General features: G+C 33.1%; 1 protein-coding gene across 7 annotated transcripts in view; it reads right to left on the bottom strand.

Annotated features, from left to right (window-relative positions):
- Nucleotides 1–17,084, bottom strand: part of Slc4a10 (solute carrier family 4 member 10) — a 312,110-nt gene extending 295,026 nt beyond the window's left edge. For 2 of the 7 annotated variants that reach the window (XM_058584950.1, XM_058584957.1), the window contains exons 1-3: nt 17,026–17,083; nt 16,510–16,757; nt 15,506–15,722 (exon numbers count right to left, since the gene is read on the bottom strand). In XM_058584950.1, coding sequence (XP_058440933.1) covers nt 15,506–15,616 — 111 coding nt within the window. In that variant the 5' untranslated portion in view covers nt 15,617–15,722; nt 16,510–16,757; nt 17,026–17,083. Of the gene's footprint in view, nt 1–15,505; nt 15,723–16,509; nt 16,758–17,025 lie in introns of all 7 variants that reach the window. The other 5 variants (XM_058584953.1, XM_058584956.1, XM_058584951.1 and 2 more) reach the window with 4 other exon arrangements.
- Between the last annotated feature and the right edge of the window lie 3,111 nt (nt 17,085–20,195).

Genomic DNA, 20,195 nt, shown 5'->3' with positions numbered 1-20,195 from the left:
GAAGTTTCTGAACACACCCTTATCATTCGATAAATGTTCACTGCTCAGTATTTTGACTGGCTCTCAGCTTTATGTAAAACTACTTTACTTGGTTTTCAGTTTGAATGTTCAGCCAACACTAAATTCTTTGGGAATATTACATTTTTTAAAAAGTCATAGCTTCTTGAAAATATTACAGATTCCAAACAACACAGTGTTTTCTTGTGAAGGCTTTGTCCAAAATAACTAAAGATGAACTCTTGTATCTTTAGTCACATAATATAAAACCATTATAGTCGCTTTTGAGAAAGAAACATGAAATTAGAAAGTGATATCAACATTAAAATCACCAATTCACTTGAGGAAAACCAAAATGGGCAATGTGTTCTCTTTCCTATACATTTCTCATCATTGAATTTGTTGTAATAATCTATACATATATAAAGGGGTAGGTATGAGTATATTAGCTATGGGCAAATATTATCATAAGATGCTTGTAGTATGAAAAATATTACTGGTGTATATCTGGAATTTTTAACAAATTTCCATCAAAGCCCAGAGTCTCAAAGAGGCTTAAAATCTAAGTGAGAATAAAGCTCCAGCACATGGATGCCAATAAATAAAGTGAGATGTTCACATCTGGCCCAACAGGTACTTTTTTCTATTTCTTTTTAAGGAAAGTTTATGGATTCATGTAGCATAAAAAAAACAGTCTCTTCCAATTCTCAATTGCTTCTGAATATTAAATATTAAATACTATTTCTGAAATCAAAAGGTCTCTTTGTTATGCCTCATAACTTACTGTATGAAGTATTAGGTAGATTAGATCCATTTCTTTTTTGTTGTAAAATTGTAATTTCAAATTATACTCTAAAGGGCATCTAAAATATTTGAATAAATAAATCTTATTTTGTTTCACTTATGAATTTGCTTTTTCTTAGAATAGTGGATAGGGTAAATGTTCCTATGAGGAATTCTAATAGAAGCTTATAAGTACCTGCAGGATATCCCAAAACAAATGATAAGATTATAAACACTATTCTAAGGGTTATTAATTTCCTAATTTAAATAAGTATACTTTGATTACAGGTATGAGGTCATCAAAATGTTGACTCAGCCTGAAACCTTGCTACAAAACAAAAAATGGATGAATTCAAATGTTTACATTTATTCAAATCCTTTAGTGGAATTAATCAAAAAACTGAATTTCTTTAAAAAAAATGGTAAGACTTTACCACAGATGAGCAACTATTTCAATTCATTAATTTACTAGTTACTAGTCATTGTGACACGTTATCTTGTATTCTATATACACATTATACACATATTCTATATGCACATATAAGTTTCTAACAAGTTTGTTAGTTTAAAAAAATACATTAAAAACTAGAAGGAAAGAGAGAGCTTTGAGAGGCTTGGGGTGTCAGGGAAGGTGGTACTATAAATTAAACCCAGAGGCACTTAACCACTGAGCCACATCCCCAGCCCTTCTTATTTTTTATTTAGAGACAGGGTCTCACTAAATTGTTGACGAACTCACTAAGTTGCTGAGGCTTCCCTTGAACTTGTGATCCTCCTGCCTCAGCCTCCTGAGCATCTGGAATTACAGACATGCACCACCACACCTAGCAGGAAAGATTATCTTTGTATAGTACATATCAACCAAGACATTTAAAAAGGTAAATAGGCAAGCACACATTTGTGTTTCCATATACAAATGATAAATTGTTTTATGGTATTAATCCTGAAAATTGTATATAAAACAACTAGTTCTTTTATAATGTATAAAATATACACTGTTTCTATGTAAAAATATATTTTTGAACATGATATTTAGATGCAACTTATCATTGAAAGTATACATGCTACATTTTAAGTAAGTAATTGCCAGTCAAATTGAAAAACAAATGGCCTAAAGCGCTAAATATTTAGTGGTACATGTAATTCAAATTCAAATTAATTTATTTTCAAATTCTTTAAAGGAAATTTATGCTCATTATGAACTAATATTCAATAAATGATTGATTTTTTTCAACTGTTAACTATCCAAACCATACCAATAATAAAAGCCTTTTGACCTTTTCTTCCTCAAGATGACTGGTTTCTAGTTACTTCACAGCTCAACAGCATATATTTCACTAGTAAATTCAGTGGAAATACAAGCTCCTATCAAACTTTCAAATAAACATGATTGAATTTCTAGAATAGTCAGATGCATTAATAGGAGATACAAATTCCATATCACCTTTTCCTCATGCCCTAGTTAGAACAGTTACAAATATTAAAGATAGTTTCATATACAGGTCTACAAAAATAAATGATAATTAAGCAATTCCATGAGAAATTTTATACCTCAAGAGAGTTACTAATTGTAATCCAACCAGAGAAATAAAACCTTAAGTCAAAGAATAATTTCTATGATAATCTTAGTAAATGGTATAAGAGACCACTGGCTAAAACAATTGACTTAAAAAGAGATTCTAAATTAACCTTGAGTATTATTTATATGGGCTGGCCTTATTCTCTCTTTATCATGAATCATCTGCACAAAGATATTATGATCCAAGCAGTACAAAATGTTTTTTATGCCATGACTGGAACTCCATTAACCCTTCCTAAAAGGGTTGAATTTCATCACATTTCTTAAGACAGAAGAGTCACTCCTATACCCCACACCATATTTGCTCAATAAAACATTATCATAAATATAATTAATATAAATTAATTAATTAAAAATTTATATTAAATTTTATATTATTAAATTATATGAATCATCCATATTTGAATTATTGTTCTAAACTTCAATTGCAAAAAAACATGCCTTTTTCCAAATTATTTTCAAACTATGCAGGTATATTTTAAGAAAAATACAAATGGGTTTATAAATTATTGAAATATCATCATCAAATCATTGTCTTATGGAACAATCTGAGATTCAATAAACTTTGAAGCCTTTCCATTCCCTTTTAAGATATTTTCTGAACCAAAGAAAACATCAGCAAAGTGTATTTTTCCAAGAAAAGGTGATTCTAATGCCCAAAGTTTCAAAGTAACCATGGAAGTTAAGTGGTAGAATTTAATCTAAAATACTGGATTTATTTGACATAGAAAGGACTCCTTAGCTAACTAGATATCTTTATATTGAGATACAACACTAACGCAGGAATAAGGATCTATGTGTTCCTTCTATTTTCTATACTAGGCACTGCAGTCATCTGCAAAGATAGGGCAAATCTGTTTAGATGGACAAGAGAGGTAAGGAATTTTAAATTATATTGTTAATAGTGAGGGATAAGTAAGTGGAAAGAACTGGAATAATGTTTTTAAATAATAAAAGGGAATGGGCAAAATTATAAACTATAAAAGTAATTTTGTGGAAGGTCAATCTTTTTCAAGCCACATTCAAGGTTAGGTCAATGTGTTTTAAATAAATTTGCATGATCAGAACTTCCTAAATTACTGAAACAGCTTTATGGATTTTTTTAATGAACAAAGTGGATAAGTTCACCATTTCTTGTCCTTAAAAAGATTTAAATATCATTTTAGCTTACATTACACAAATGTTCTTTACTGGAGATTTTGATTCCCTTTATTGACTAGCACTATTATCAAACCAATATCTAATGTCAGACAAAGAGGATTGATGTTTTTCAGTTTTTATAATAACATTTATAATGAATCTTTATGGTAAAGAAAAGCAAAGTACTATCATATTCACAATACCGTAACAAATGTGAAACAATCACTATTATGTAACTCCACCAAAATCTCAATTTAAAATAGATTAATCCTAATCTCTCTTCTTAAGAATTAATTATTTTTTCAAACCACATAAAGATAAAAGGAATAATTATTAGATAAGAGCATTATAAGGAGAGTTCAAATCATTTTATTTAAGTAACAACAGACAAGTATAGAAACCTCACATTTGTCAAGTTTGTCATCTTTCAGGATCTTCAGGCATTTCTTCAACATGGTTTTGATGACAAAATTGTGGCTGAATAATTCAAATAAGAGTGCCAGTCTCTTCATAAGGAGTGATACAGACAAAAGCAATGTACATAAAACCCATCTCAAAACAACAAAAAAATGTATGTCTATATCTAGTCTATCATAGAGTAATATGAAAGGGGAAGACATTGAAACAACTTGTTAATTGGCCCTCTCTCAACTTTATTCAGGAAAAAAAAACTTTAAAATAATATCTGAGGTTTTTGAAGAAGCAGGGAAATCAACACATTCATCATTCAAAAAAGATTTAAATTTTTCATGGCCAAAATGGTACCTAGCAAAAATCTATGATGATAGCACTAAAGGTGCTCACTGCACAGGGGAGCCAGGTATACAAGAGATAAGCTGGAAACTGTCATATGCAGCACTTCCATAATACCTCTAGAAAGGTGAACTAAACAAAGGGAATTTTCACTAAATTTCATTAGTTCAATGCTTCTTATGAACTATTATTTTTCAAAATCTACTTCATAACCACTAACAGCAAAGTCAGAAACAGAAACAAAAGAAAGGGTTAATAAAATGTTACCAGCCTAAATGACAATGTTTTTAAAAAATACTGGTGAAGTTTCTAGCAGAAGTAAAATGCAGTATATGATCTTTCTGGAAGGAATTTTTGTAATATTTATATACTCCTTAGAGATGTGATTGATTCTAGGACTGAGGCAGGAATACAAGATAAAAGATAATCTTGGAAAACCTAATGATACCAGAGAGTTAAAAAATTATTATAGCCACTCACTGAGCTTTTCAATGACCCATCCAAAAAGGATGGAAGTATCATAGAAACACACAAGAGCCAACTCCCATTTTCAAAAGACGAAATAATTTGATCAACAAAAGAAATGAAAGTATGGTACTATGGCCTAAAGAATAAAATAAATGCCTTTAAGCCCATAATGAAATAAACAAGCAACTGAATAAATAAAGATATAAATTTAAAAATGGGAGAGAAGCAACAGTTCTTCCTAAATTTTAATTTCTAAAGGCAGAAAGAGTAGAAGATCACCAGGAGGCAAGCACCCTAGTAAGAACTCCAGGAAACATTCACCCATGAATGCTAGAATCAGTCTGCAAATGAAGGAAAAAGAACATGTGTATGATGTCGAAGACTCTCCCCCAAGATGATATTACAAAGGGAAATTTTATAACTTTTTAAAGGAAAAATAATGACACCTCTATAATCAAGTTTAACAACACCAGAAATAAAATATCATGTACCATATGATATGATGCATGGAAAAGGAAACATCACCTCTGTGATGTTCCTGACAAACAATGCACACTTGCATCTTAGGAAAGCCTCAGACACACACAAATTGAAAAAAAGTGACCCATGCACTTCAAGAGTGACAAGGCCATGAATGCTGAAGGAAGACTGAATAACTGTCACAAATTGGAATTAAAGAAGCACAACATCTAAACAGCATGGTATTCTGAATTGTATTCTTACACAGAAGAAAGATAGTGGAAATATTCAAATAAATATGGCCATACCATTAATATAATTGCATCAATGTTAGCTGCTTAGTTTTGAAATCAACTACAATTATGCAAGATTTTAATATTAGGGTAAGGAGGATAAAATATATATATATGTACACTCTGTACTATTTGTGCAATTATTCTTTAAGTGCAAAATTATCTCAAAATAAAAATCTAAAAAAGTAACAAGTGTTTTCTTTCATGTTACCTTCTTGTAAGATATCTTCAAAAAACAAATATTGATTTATAATTTCTATATTACTGCCAACAGAATAAATCAAGTTACTGAGCAAGCATTATTACACCAATGATTAAATAAATCATGTGCATCAAGCATAAGAATCTTTTTTTAAAATATATTTATTTATTTTTATGTGGTGCTAAGGATTGGACCCAGTGCCTCACACATGCAAGGCTCATGCTCTACCACTGAGCTACATCCCGAGCCCACATAAAAATCTTTAGTATAAGGATTTTCATTCAAAAGGAAAAATACTAAGCCAATAACAGTAATAGTAGTAATAGTTGTTATTAGTGAGTAATTAATCTGAATAATACATATATACATATATTACATTGATTCTCACAAATCTATAAGGTAGATCCTTCCATTGCCATTTCTTTTTATAGATAAGAATTAAGTGAAATTTTGAACACCTATGTAAATTGCCAAAGTTAGCAAAAATCTGGACAACAAATTTCTGTTCTTTTGATTAAAACATCTAGGACTATACAACTCAAAGTTTCAGCTCTTAACAATTAATGTTTATTAGTATTGCTACTTAATAATATCACCCATGATGTGTTCAAGAAGGACTTATGTGCACTGGGCTCTGTAAGAGCAGCACAAAATTATCTAAACTAGACTCTGTTTTCAAGATTCTGGGACTCGCTAAGAGAACAAGTTATACATGTATATATTTAAATTTAAGGAAAATAGTTAATATAGATAAATATATATGAATATGTACAATACTGCAAAGTAGTACATAATAAATACTAAGTAAGTAAAATGGGCAGTAGGCACTTAATATTCTAATCTGTTATGATTTATTTTTAAAAATTACTCTTATAGCAAAACTTCTTTTTCCAGTGTTCTCACAGCTAAAATAAATTTAAAACACGATGATTTTCTATTTTCTAAGACAAAAAGTCTCAAACTTTAAAGTACATAGAATCAACTAGAGAGATCTTTAAAATTTTGGTTTCCTTGTACTACCCTTTAGTATTCTCAGTTTATAGACTTGAATAAGTCCTGGAATTTGCATTTTTAACTAGCCCTCCTGATGACTCTGATGCAATTGTTTCTGAAGTCTAAGATTTTCAATAATCTTTTTGTTTAGGAAAAAAACTAAATTTTTGTATGTGATAGAAGTGCTGTCAACTATACAACATTAGATGATTTAACAGATATTTATATTATAATGTTATATGTTAATAAGGCACAAAAGCATATGGTACGCACTCAACAAATTCTATTCTATATTAAAACTATTTCTATTTGTTGGAATTTTTTACCTTTTCCTTTCCCCCCACCTTTTTTTTAACCATATTCCTATTTCTGAGCAAAGCAGACTTTGGATAGGGTTATTCTCAGAGAAACATAAATATCAAGAGAAATTCACCCCTTTGTTTATAAAGGAAGCAACATGCATCCAAGAATGATGAAATGTGTTTCATAAGCAAAGCTATATTTTGAGCCCTTCTGCAAGTTGTTATATACCTAACTTCTTTTATGGAACTTGCTTTCTGAAATTTGACTAGATCATCATCTTTGATATCAAAGACTAATTAGTCAAAAAGGGGGAAAAAAGTATTTAGAAATAAATAGCCCTTCTCTAAATAATTTTGGTTTCTCATAATTAGCAAGAACAAGCAGAGTTACAAATAAATGTTGGAGAAACTCCAGCAACCTAACACATTCAATATGATTTGAAAACTTAGTTCTTGTATGTTTATAGCATAATTTTCACAATGAATGAGCAAATCTTACTGATCCTGGTCTAGAAATTTTTGTCATTGATTCAAAAATTTACAGAGTTTTGGATTGTAATACATCCAATTCAGTCCATAGATTAAACTCCATTTCATCCTCTGAAGGCATGGCAGGAATTCTGAACTATTTGGAATTCAACCCGAATTTAGTATCTAAGACTACTGTAAATCACTATATGAATGGGACTTCAAGAACTTTCATGTCAACCCTGATATATTACATAGAAGTTCTGACTAAAACAAAACTACAAAACATTGTCATGAAAAATTAAGATCTAAATACAAGAAGAGACAATTTACCTTTGTATTTAAGAACATTCAACATTGTCAAGATGACAATTCTTCCCAAATTGGTCTCTAAATTCAAAGAAATCCATAACAAAATCCTTTCAGGATATTTACAGAAATCAAAAAGCTGATCTTAAAATTTATGTGGTAATGCATAGGATTCAGAATAACCAAAACAATTTGGAAAAACTATAAAACTGAAGGACTTGCACTACCTGATTTCAAATTTTACTATAAAGCTTTAGTAATCCAAGATAAGTCAGTATTATATCAGGATAAGACTAGGCATAAGATGAACTGAACAGAATACAGAATCCAAGGAAAATTCCTTTTAAAGAAACTGATCTTCAACAAGACTGCCAAGAAAATTCATTCAGGAAAGAAGTTCTTTTCAAAAAGTGATGCTGGGACAATGAGCTATCTCTACCCTTCCTCCAGTTCCCCCCACCCAAAGAACTTAGACCCTTAAAATTCACACCATACACAAAAATTAACACAAAAATTGACCAGTGATTTTATAAAAGAGCTAAAACTGCAGAATCAGAAGAAAACTTAGTAAATTGTTGTGACCTTGTAGATAACACAACAAAGGCACAATCAATAAAAGAAAAAAATGATACAAATGAATTTCCTCAAAATTTAAAACTTTTATCTCAAAAGTCACCTTTAAGAAAGTGAAAGAAAGGTCAATGTGAAAAATGTTTGCAAATCATATTTCTGATAAAGAACTTATATCCAAAATATATAAAGAACTCCTGAAAACCAATAAGAAAATAACCAATTTGAAAAGTGGGTTGAAGATCTAAGTAGACATTTCATCAAAGAAAATATACAGACAGTCAATAAGCATGAAAAGATGCTCAAAATCCTTAGGAAAAATCAATCAGAATCACAACATACCACTTCACAAGCATTAGAAAAGCTACATCAAAAAGACTTTACCCAAGAGAAATGTAAGCATAGGTACACGTGGAAACATGAAAATTTATAGCAACATTATTTGTAAAAGCCAAAAATTAGGAACTAAATGATCATAACTTAACAATAACCAAAATATTATATATCCATATAATATAATACTTCTTTAATTGATTTTATTTTTAAATACATGACAGCAGAATGCATTACAATTCTTATTACACATATAGAGCACAATTTTTTATATCTTTGTATATAAAGTATGTTCACACCAATTCATGTCTTTATACATGTACTTGGTTGTTTTTTGTTTTTTTTGCATTACAATTCTTATTACACATATATACCACAATTTTTTATATCTCTGTTTGTATATAAAGTATGTTGACACCCAATTTGAGTCTTCATACATGTACTTTGGATAACGATGTCCATCACATTCCACCATCCTTGTTAATCCCCTGCCCCTTCCCTTTCCCTCCCACCCCTCTTCCCTATCTAAAATTCATCTAATCCTCCCATGCTTCCCCTCCCTACCCTACTATGAGGCAGCCTCCTTATAGCAGAGAAAACATTCAGCATTTGTTTTGGGGGGGATTGGCTAACTTTACTTAGCATTATCTTCTACAACACCATCCATTTACATGCAAATGCCATGATTTTATTCTCTTTTATTGCCAAGTAAAATTCCATTGTGTATATATGCCACATTTTTTTTATCCATTTATTTACTGAAGGGCATCTAGGTTGGCTCCACAGTTTAGCTATTGTGAATTGTGCTGCTATAAACATTGATGTGGCTGGTGGGACTGCAACTTGGTGCAGCTAATATAATACTTTCCAGCAATGAAAGGAATAAACTTCTGATACATGCTACAAAAGGTTGGACCTCAAACACATTTCACTTAAGTGAATCGAGGTACAAAGGACTATCTAGTGTATAATTTCATTTATGTGAAATGTTCAAAAAGGCAAAGTTTTAGAGACAAAAAGCAAATAGGCCGAAAGTAAATCAGTCATTGCCAAGACTAAGAGTGAGTGTTAATTTCATATTGCTGAAAAAAAAATGGAGGACAATGAAAATTTAAAAGTAAACATTGTGGCAACTGCATGTAATCCACCAACTTTGGAGCCTGAGGTAGGAGGATCACAAGTTTGAGACCAGCCTGGGTAACTTAGCAAGACTCTGTCTCAAAACAAAATTTTAAAAGGCTGGAGGTGTATCTCAGTGGAAGAATGCAATTGGGTTAAATCTCCAGTATCATAAACAAATAAATAAATAGATAGATAATTAAAATACTGAGGTAATAAATAAATACTGAAAATCATGGAATTACACACTAATTAGGAAAATATAAGTGATATTTATTATGTATTAATAAAACTTAAAAATAAAAGTAAATGAATAAAAAGCAAGAGTTCCCAGTTACTAGATGACAATGGACATGATCACATGGGTACACAGGACTTGTTATTTGTGATTGGGCTGATACATCTAGAAATTATTAGCGAGCCTTCCACATGTAGCTGGTATTGTTTTATTCTTCATTAGTTTCAATAATATTAGAAGTTATGATATCTAGTCCTATTTAAACAGGACTCTAACCCCAATGAAGTATGATTATAAAAATAGAAAATTCTGCCTAAAACATTAAATGCCTTTTTATGGATTGAATTGTGTCTCCAGAAAGTGATGCTGAAGCCCTAAACCCAATCATCTGTGATTATGGCCTTATATGGAAATAGAGGTCTTTCCTGGTGTGATCAAGTTAACATGAGGTCATTAGGATGGACTGTCAAATATAATTGATGTCCTTATAAAAAGAGAGGAGACACTGAGGGAGGCCTGCCAAGTGAAAGCAGAGGCAGAGACTGGAGCTATTCTGCTCAAGCTAGGAAATGCCTGAAGCTACCAGAATACAGAAGAAAAATGGAAGGATCCTTCCCTAGAGGCTTTGAAAGGAATAGGTTCTTGCTGATAACTTGATTTGAGACTTCTAACCTGCAGAACTATGGGACAATATATTTATGCTGTTTTAAGCCATGAGGTTTTGTTTTTTGCTATGGCAACCCTAGAAAACTAATACAAACCCCACCTCCAATAGCTGAATAAAGAAAATAGATAATTAAATATCATAATTATGATATATAGTAAGAAATCAATTATCATGGCCATTCAATTTATTAAAAACTTTCATTAATATACTTTTAATAAATTAAAAGTTTAGTAATAACCCCAGAATTAAATGATTTCTGATTATTGCAAATATCTGAGATAGTATCTCCTGCAATGCTAAACTCCTTAACAAACTCTTTAATAAAATAAATCAAGTGAGTTCTTTTTTATGTTTTATTTTCCTTTCTTTTTGTAGCAGAACATGAAATAAGTATATCTATTTACTAAATTGATGAACAAATCCATTAATTTTAAACAATTTTTTCTGAGGATAAAATCATTAAAAAATAATTTTCACTTGCTGCACACTTCAAAATATTCATTTTTTTAAATGAATTGATATATCATTAGTAACTATATCTAACCTTCAAGGTAAAGCATAGAACATTTCCATTATCCCCAAAATTTCCCTCAGGCTCTTCACAGATAACACCCACCCCCAGGCATAAGCAACCACTATCTGCTTCCTGCTGATTTATGTCTGCTGTCCTTTTGTTTTTCCCTTTAAATTGTTTGAAGGACAGACAATATTTTATTTTTAAAAATGCTCCTTAAGTCATAATATCTTTGAAGAAATTTAAAAATATAAAAATCAATATAAAAATATTAATAATTTGGAGTTGATCTACTGTGCTATACTCCAAGAGGCTGGACCAACACTTGCCTTTAAAAACTACTGGCAACTAAAAAAGTGAGATTTATTTTTGTAAAGTAACTTTTATAAATTTAGTTGCTGTTATATTTCTTGCATTACAGCTTAAAAAATTATCAAAAGAAAACTCAGATTTGGAGAAAAAAGTTGACCTAAGTAAAGTAGGTCTCTTCCTCTCTTGTATGTAGAATGTGCAATATATTCTCTCAACTCAGCTTTCAAGTTACATCCCAAAACACCTTTTTAGGTCAACAAATAGTTTGCTAAAATTCTTGTCAACCTAAACAGTATCTTCACAAAGAGAACAGATCATCTGGTAAAGAACATCTAAGGGTGTAGATTCCTAAATAAGGGGCCAGGGTTGTGGCTCAGTGGTACAGCATTTGCCTAGCATGCATGAGGCAGTGGGTTTGATCCCTGGCACCACATTAAAAAATAAAAATAAAATAAAGATATTGTATCCACCTACAACTAAAAAAATTTTTTAAAAAAGAAAATCCTAAATAATTACCATAAAACTCTGGAACTAATAAATGACTCTAACAAGGTTACAAGATACAAGGTTAATATATAATAGTCAATTGCTTTCCTAAATATGACCAATGAACAAGTAGAACTTAAAATTTAAAACATAATGTTATTTCAATTGACAAAGCAAAAAATATTTAAATATAAATCTAATAAAATATGTAAGACATAAACAAGAAAAACAATAAAACTCTGATGAAAGAAATCAAAGAATTAAATAAATGAAGAAACATTCCATGTTTATGAATAAGAAGATTTGGTAATGTGTCAGTTCTTCCCAACTTGATATATAGATCTAATATAATTGAAAGCAAGAAGAAACATCAAGTTATTTTGTAGATATCAACAAAGTGATTATTAAGTTCATATAGAAAGGCAAAGATCTATTAATAAAGGAGAGCTGATACTATCCAACATCAAGAATTATTATAAGGCCACAGTAATCAAGACAGTGTGGGATTGGCAAAAGAACAGACAAACAGATCAATGGAACAGACTAGAGAGCCCAGATATAGTCTCACAGACATGTTTTTGACAAAGTGATCTTTGAAAAGGAGCAAAGTCAATACAGTGGAGAAATGGCTGTCTTTCTCACAAAAGACTGGAACAACTGGATATTCACATGCAAAAAAAAAAAAAAAATTCTAGACACAGACCCTATAACCCTCAACAAAATCAACTCAAGATGGATTATAGAACTAAATGTAAAACATGAAACTATAAAACTCTTAGACTACAACACAGGAGAAACTAGACGATCTAGGGTTTGATGATGACTTTTTAGACATACAGCAATGGCATGATCCATGAAAGGAAGAATTATAAACTACATTTCACTAAAATTATAATGTTCTGCTCTGCAAAAGACACTGTTAATAGAATGAGAAGACAAGCCACAGACTGAGAGAAGATATTTACAGACTGAGAAGGACTGTTACATGAAGAACTGTTAAAACACAACAGTGGGGCTGGGGTTGTGGCTCAGCGATAGAGTGCTCACCTAGCACATGTGGGGCCCTGGGTTCGATCCTCAGCACCACATATAAATAAATAAAAGGATTGTGTCCAGCTACAACTAAAAAATTAAAACACACACACACACACACACACAACAGTGAGGAGCACACCTATGATACCTGCAACGCAGAAGGCTGAGGCTGGAGGATCACAAGTTCAAGGCCACTCTCAGCAACCATACAGTACCCTGTCTCAAAATTTAAAAAAATTTAAAAACCTAGGGATGTAGCTCAGTGGTAAAGTAACTCTGGTTTCAATCCCCAGCACTGCAAAATGATAATAATTAAACAAATCTTTTGGACAAGTTTGTTCTATAGCTTCAAAGTTATGAAAGCTAAACTTTACCCTGGACTTGGAAGAATGAGTGCCCTTTTAATCATGATTAGGGCCTACAAAATGCAAGGTTAACTAATTTAGTAAGAAAAGTTATATTTGAAGCTTTCTAAAAATTATTGGGAAAAAAAGAAAAACATTTAAGTGCCTCTCCCATCATACTATTCTTATTTACTTTATATACCCTAAATAGAAGTAAAGCTTGGGAAGATTAATGAGAATCTTCTATTTCACTTGTATCAGAATCAATACATTCACTCATTTGACCAACTTGTCATTCTTACGGCTTTTCTTTCTCTCTCACTTCTTATCTACCTCTGACTGCTTTTGTCCCAGACCTAATCTTTGCTTTTAATGTTTTTCAAATTGGATTTGCAACCATCCAGCAATTTCTATTGTCATAACTAAAAATCCTTACCTTCTACTTCCACTATCCAATCTTTTTCAGTGTTCCATTTTCTATTCTTCCTCCTTAGTAGAAAGTAATGAAAATTGACTCTCAGAAAACTCTGAAACCTAGAATTCATCTCAAAATCTATATTTCGGTCTATTGAGCTCTTACCTAAATGCTGGGAATTTTACATAGGTTATTTCATTTACTCATCACATAATCCAGGAGATAAGTATCATTTCCTTCCCATTGTTCATTTGAGGAAACTAAGGCATAACTTCCCAAGATCATGAAGCAAGTAAATGACAATGCTAGATTTACTAGACTGTGTTCTGAAATACTGTGCCATATTGACTCACATGTTATTTGAAAAGCCATCCAATTAATTTTCTAATCAAAGCCTAAATCTATTCCTTTCTCTATTTTCCGATCATAAAAAATCCAAACCAGGAATTTTTAAGGATTTAAGCCTGATTAAGAACACAATTTAAAATATATCAAATTCTTTTTTAATTTCTCAACTAGTTTTCAAAAACCTATATTTTAGTCTTAGCTTCATCACTCTGTGACCTTAAATGTTATTCAGACTTGTTATGCTTTAGGTTCTCATCTTTAAAATAAAGATAAAATGTGCTTTATATAACACACTTGTTTTGAGACCTAAAGAGAGTCACAAAAGTAATTGAAGAAGTTGAAAATGTTATACAAGTTAAATTGGACCAAAAATTCAGCATCTTTCCAAGCTTCTCAGGCTTCTTTTTCTTATAATAAACTGGAAGCATGGTTCTGTCTTAACATTAAACTGTGTAACTATACTGCACTATTATTCCTATAAAATGAAAACTTTTGACTCTGACCTTCAGAAATTTCCAGCAAACTTACTATAGACTTTCTTTTCTAGACAAATTGTATTTTCTCTGCTCTTTTAAGTCACAAACTGGTTGCCCATCTAGTCCAATAATGTCATCCGTTTCTAAATTCCTCCAGTTAATCCTCATCTGGTCCTAAACCCTTTAACTGTTCCCCACCAGTGACAGTTCATAAGCCACATCAAACTGGTTTCAGCTTGCTTTTCTAGGACAAGTTCCAACCCCCTGCTCCCCCATTATCATCACCACCAAAAAAGCCCCCTCCCCCGTCTATATTTAATCTTTCTTAAATCTCCATACCGCTATTTCTGTGTGTAGTTCCTCCCTCTCCTCCAAAGAGTAATAGTTTCCTGGTATCTTTAACACTATTCTGAGTAAATATAGAACCCTAATTTATGTATCCAAGTTTGGGAAGACAGACAAATCTTTTACTCTTATTTTTGTCTAATAACTCCACTTTGATTCCACGCAAAAAATAGCTCTACTTTAAAGTAATCAGGCTAAATGGCATTCCTCCTCCCCCCCCCCTCTTCTCTGACAGGCTGCACCTGCCCTTAATTAGACTCCATTCTTGGTGGTGACTCCAGCAATTCTTCCCGTCTCCCTGTTCCCTCCCTGCCCAAACCTGGCGTCCTGAGGTGAACTGGGCATGCTCAGTTGCCACAGCTGATTCCGGGATGGTAACGAATCTTTTTGCAGCTTATGAGACCGGCAGGAGAGGTAATGCTCTGAAAACTGTGGCCCAGAATTTGCTTACTCCTCCTATGGTATCCTTTCATTTAAAGATATGTACAAAGCCTAGGAATGAACTCGGAAATGGACAGCTTACCGCCAGTCCCTAGTCTCCAAGGTGGGTTACCAACCTGAGTAGCAGAGAGCTGAGAAACAGCCTCTCCGTCTGGTTTGGTGCAGGGAGGGGATTTCTGCTGTTCTGTGAGAACGCTGATAGATGGCTGGAAGCTAGCATTTGGCATCTCTGCTGCGTCAAGAAAATACTGGGGTTTTTCTCTTTTTTTCCTTCAGCACAACAACATGAGCTGCTCCAGACTAAAAAAGATGTTGCCTGAAGATCTCCAAGGTCTGTGAGCCAGACAGAGAGATTGTGGAGAGGACAGAAGGCAAATCAATCACTTATCCAAAAATTAAATCCAGGGAGGCGGCTTAAGGACCCAGAGATAAACAGATGGGCTATTTCCAAATGACAGTTCAGGAACCTCTCAGATATTCAAATCTGAATCGTGTGCCTGTCCCCACAAAATGCATACCTTCTTTGTACATGAACCGTGGCATATTTCCCTTTGAGAAAGAAACTGACAGATTCTCTCTCTCTCTCTCTCTCTCTCTCTCTCTCTCTCTCACACACACACACACACACACACACACACGCCTTTCCTGTGGTTTCTGAGGAGACTAAATCTCGCTGCCACAGCAGTAGATTCCCTCACCTCACTGCTTCAGGATGAGGCATGGGAAGAAAATTTATCAGGAATTAAATGGGATAAAAGGGGTTTCTTTGCAGGGGCTTGAGCCTCCACTGCACAACCTGAGAAACAGAAAGATAGGCAGTAACAGACAGGGAAAGAGACACACAACTGCCCCTGCTGCTAAAACCTAGCTATTTCTTCAAACAGCAACAAACATGAGACATTTCATCACCATAGTGCATCCATATTGAGAAGGGGGAAACAATCATGTGCTTTGCTCTATGCAGTTCAGTCTCCGGAGATGGGAGGAGACCCCTGTCCATATGTGGAGGAAGCTATCCACCACCCCAAAAGTACACTCACTGCACCTAGCTAGCAGACCACTTGCCTGACAGGTTTTGCAGCAAAGCAGTTAATCTATTTGACAGCAGGTAGTCTCTTACCGTAGGCAACAGCGGCTCCATTTGGGCTCCCTGGTCTTTAATCTCCATGTTTTGTAATGCCTCTGGAATAAGCACCTTGCTCTGCAGTGTCTTCAGTGTCTTACACTCAGCCCGGCACTCGCTCTGCTTAGTATTCGGATCAGGTAGCTCTGAAGCAGGAGGCAATTGCACACTCCAACTCACCAGAGTCACATGGCTCCTACTCAATCGGGCTGCTGGCCAGGTTTTGCACTGAATGCCTTGGATCCCTGGGCCGGTAAGAGAGATCCCTCAAGCCCTGTTATCACTGCCCACACCTGGCTACTGGTGTAAAATACAGCATGCAATATTTCCTAATGGGCATTAAGAATTTTACCAAGATGCTAACTTCTTATACAGACAAGTTCAATCTGGCCTCAACCAGCTGGGTCTGATTTGACACTTTGAGGCAATTTACTTCATTTCCAAAATCCCATATGAGACATAGTTCAAACAAGATGCCATTAACAGGTTTACTAGGTGTTCTGCTCTAAGTACCTGAGGTCTTTCAAAACAGGTAAGGTGTCCTCAAAATTAGTGTGTCTTAGTGAGACTAAAGTATTCCTAAAAAAAATAAAATCAAACATTTAAGTTACTATTGACTCAATAAGAATTGAACAGATATTTTCAATATATGAATTATGAAAAATATATATGTCATATACAATTAAAAATGAAATGTTTTTTATGATTTTCCAATAAAAATTATAGGGACAGAAAATATTTTGATAATAGCAATAATCAAGATATATAAAAACATGTTAAAAAAACATTAAATCTGATAAGAGTAGCCCAAGTATGTACCCTTTGCTTTAAAAGAGTACCTGAGGTCTTTTAATTCAGGTAAGGTATCTTCAAAATTAGTATGTCATTTGATTATCTAGTTAGTATGTCATTAGATTATGTAATAATCCATGGAAGGGAAAGAGTCAAAGAAGATTTTCTGTATGGAAGAGTAGTTAATGATGGTCATTGGGTAGCTACACATTATTTCCTAAAATTGCCTATGGTTAAGAAATGAAACCCATATATCATTGAACCACAGTACAAGTATGGGGTTACAAATGAAAAGGGGTAAAAAGCACTTATGAGTTAAAAGAGAATGACTGAAGTTATAATGATAACTTAAATTTTAACCATCACTGATTGTATAACCTTTAATCAGCAGGAGTGAATATTAAATAATATTTAACAATACACAAAATTTTTCATAGTGTTTGATGTAGGTAGAATTGCAGGTAATTTTTCTTAATTTATTTTAATTAGGTGTATATGACAGCAGAATGCATTTTCCTGTCATATACAACTGCTCCACAACTTTTCATTTCTCTGTACACAATGTAGCATTGCACCATTTGTGAAGTCATACATGTACCTAGGGTAATAATGTCCATCACATTCCACCATCTTTTTTCCATGCACCCTCCCCTCTCTTCCATCCCCTTTGCCCAATCAAAGTTCCTCCATTTTTCTCATGCCCTCTCTTCCCATTATGGATCAGCATCCACTTATCAGAGAGAACATTCAAGTTTGGAATTTGGGGATTGGCTTACTTCACTTAGCGTGATATTCTCCAATTCCATCTGACCCAGCTATCCCACTCCTCGATCTATACCCAAAAGGACTTAAAATCAACATACTATAGTAATGCAGCCGCATCAATGTTTATATAGCAGCTCAGTTCACAATAACTAAACTATGGAAGCAACCTAGATGCCCTTCAATAAATAGATGAATAGATAGAAAAACAATGGACTATTACTCAGCATTAAAAGAGAATAAAATTATGGCATTTGCAGGTAACTTTTATCTGTTTTCATTTTCAGTACAATTCTTACAATAGGCTATGAGAAAATATTTGTTTTTCATGTCATAATGATTACTATATTTGTGAAACTACTTTGTGCACAGCACATCAAGATAATATCAAGGACTTAAATGACAAAATTCCCACTAGAAATTAACTGATTAGGGCCCAACTTGACTTTTTACACAAACTAATGACAATAGCCAGAAATCACAAATAATTTATTAGAACAAAAATGATAACTTCTTTTTAGGAATGCTATTCCAAAAACTACAATCAAGTTCTAAGTCATTAGTTATATTTCTTCTAAATGAATTTAAATTATAAGTTGTAAAAACTCTTTATTCCAAGAGTCAAAATTTAAATAAAATTGTATTTAAATTACTTTTAATCTGTGTTTTTCTATAATACATTATTATAATATATTATTAACTATAATATTATCTATAATATATTATGAATCCATGGAGGTACTTTCCTGGAACAACTATTGCTTAGGTGCCTACTACATGCCAGAGCTACTATTTCTACAGTGTAAGAGGACTTACCCAGATTACTACAGACCATTTACTTCTAAAGATCAAGGAAGTCCATTATTTCTTAAGGTCTCTGATCCAAGATGTCAAATAGTAGCCTGGCAAAAAAGAAAGTGGAGAAAGGGAAAATGATCCTTATTTAACTTATCACCTCTGTCTTATAAAATACCTTAGAATTAATACCTATACTGGACTGGGGTTGTGGCTCAGCAGTAGAGTACTTGCCTTGAATGAGTGAGGCACTGGGTTCAATACTCAGCACCACATAAAAATAAACAAACAAAATAAAGGCATAAAAAAATTTAAAAAGAAGTAATGCCCATACCCTGAGAGAACATGTCCATATACTAAGCAAATCCCAATGGAGATAACTATAAAACAGATTAACATCTAGGAAAAATCACCAGACAGTGGAAATTTTACTAAGAAACTGTAGAATACTACTGCTCAACTTTCCCAATGGTTTTCAAACTTGGAGGTGGAAAGAAAAAGAAGAGAAAGGGAAATCCAAGTTGCATGAGAAGCATTCTTTCATGTACATATTATCTGCCTTGGAGATTCTGGTGCATCCTTGGTGGAGGCTAAGAGAGAATTTGCTGGCAGTATACTTCATGAAAATTACTCCAGGTAAATTTTCTATTATTCCCAGTCTGGAGTTTTTTTCACTACAGTAAAGTTTTCTTGGGGCCTAAATAATTAAAAATTATTTGGATTAGATTAGGCTGGGTTTGGTGGCAGAAGCCTGGAAGAGTGAGGCAGCCTCAGCAACTTAGGGAGGTCCTAAGCAACTCAGGAAGACCCTGTCTCTAAATAAAATAGTAAAAATGGATGGGGATGTGGCTCAGAGTGCCCCTGGGTTCAATCCCTGCTACCAAAAAAAAAAAATTGGATTGGGTATCTCTGAAACAGGAATCAACTACATACTCCAGCTCACCAGAGTCACTATTGAGCTGCTCTCATTTAGAAACCCTGTGAGATCACTTCAGTATAATTTGACATCCATGATTTCAAGCATCACGTTTAATATTACAAAACTGAATTTGTCCAAGGAACTATGTATTCTACGCACCCTACTGGAATGACAATAGTCTGATTTTCACTTGAGTCAATGCTACTATGTGTGAGGTACTATGCTATTAATGTTATTTACTGTCAGAACCAATAATATTAAAGTGGAATTTTCCTCTCTGATGAATTAAATAAGAGTAGGGATTGGCCATAAACCAACCATACAGACACAGAAACTGCAGAAAACACTAAACAGAAGAGCCAACTTCCTCTCTAATTACCCAAGTTATGACCAATGGGAAAGGAACATAGCCACC

The sequence above is a fragment of the Marmota monax genome, unplaced genomic scaffold (genome assembly GCF_021218885.2).
Source record: "Marmota monax isolate L192 unplaced genomic scaffold, Marmota_monax_Labrador192_F-V1.1 WCK01_AAM20220418_F8-fsc00129, whole genome shotgun sequence".
NCBI classification, from domain to species: domain Eukaryota; kingdom Metazoa; phylum Chordata; class Mammalia; order Rodentia; family Sciuridae; genus Marmota; species Marmota monax.
Note: the sequence above shows the minus strand (reverse complement) of the source record. Positions and strands in the feature narration are given on the sequence as shown.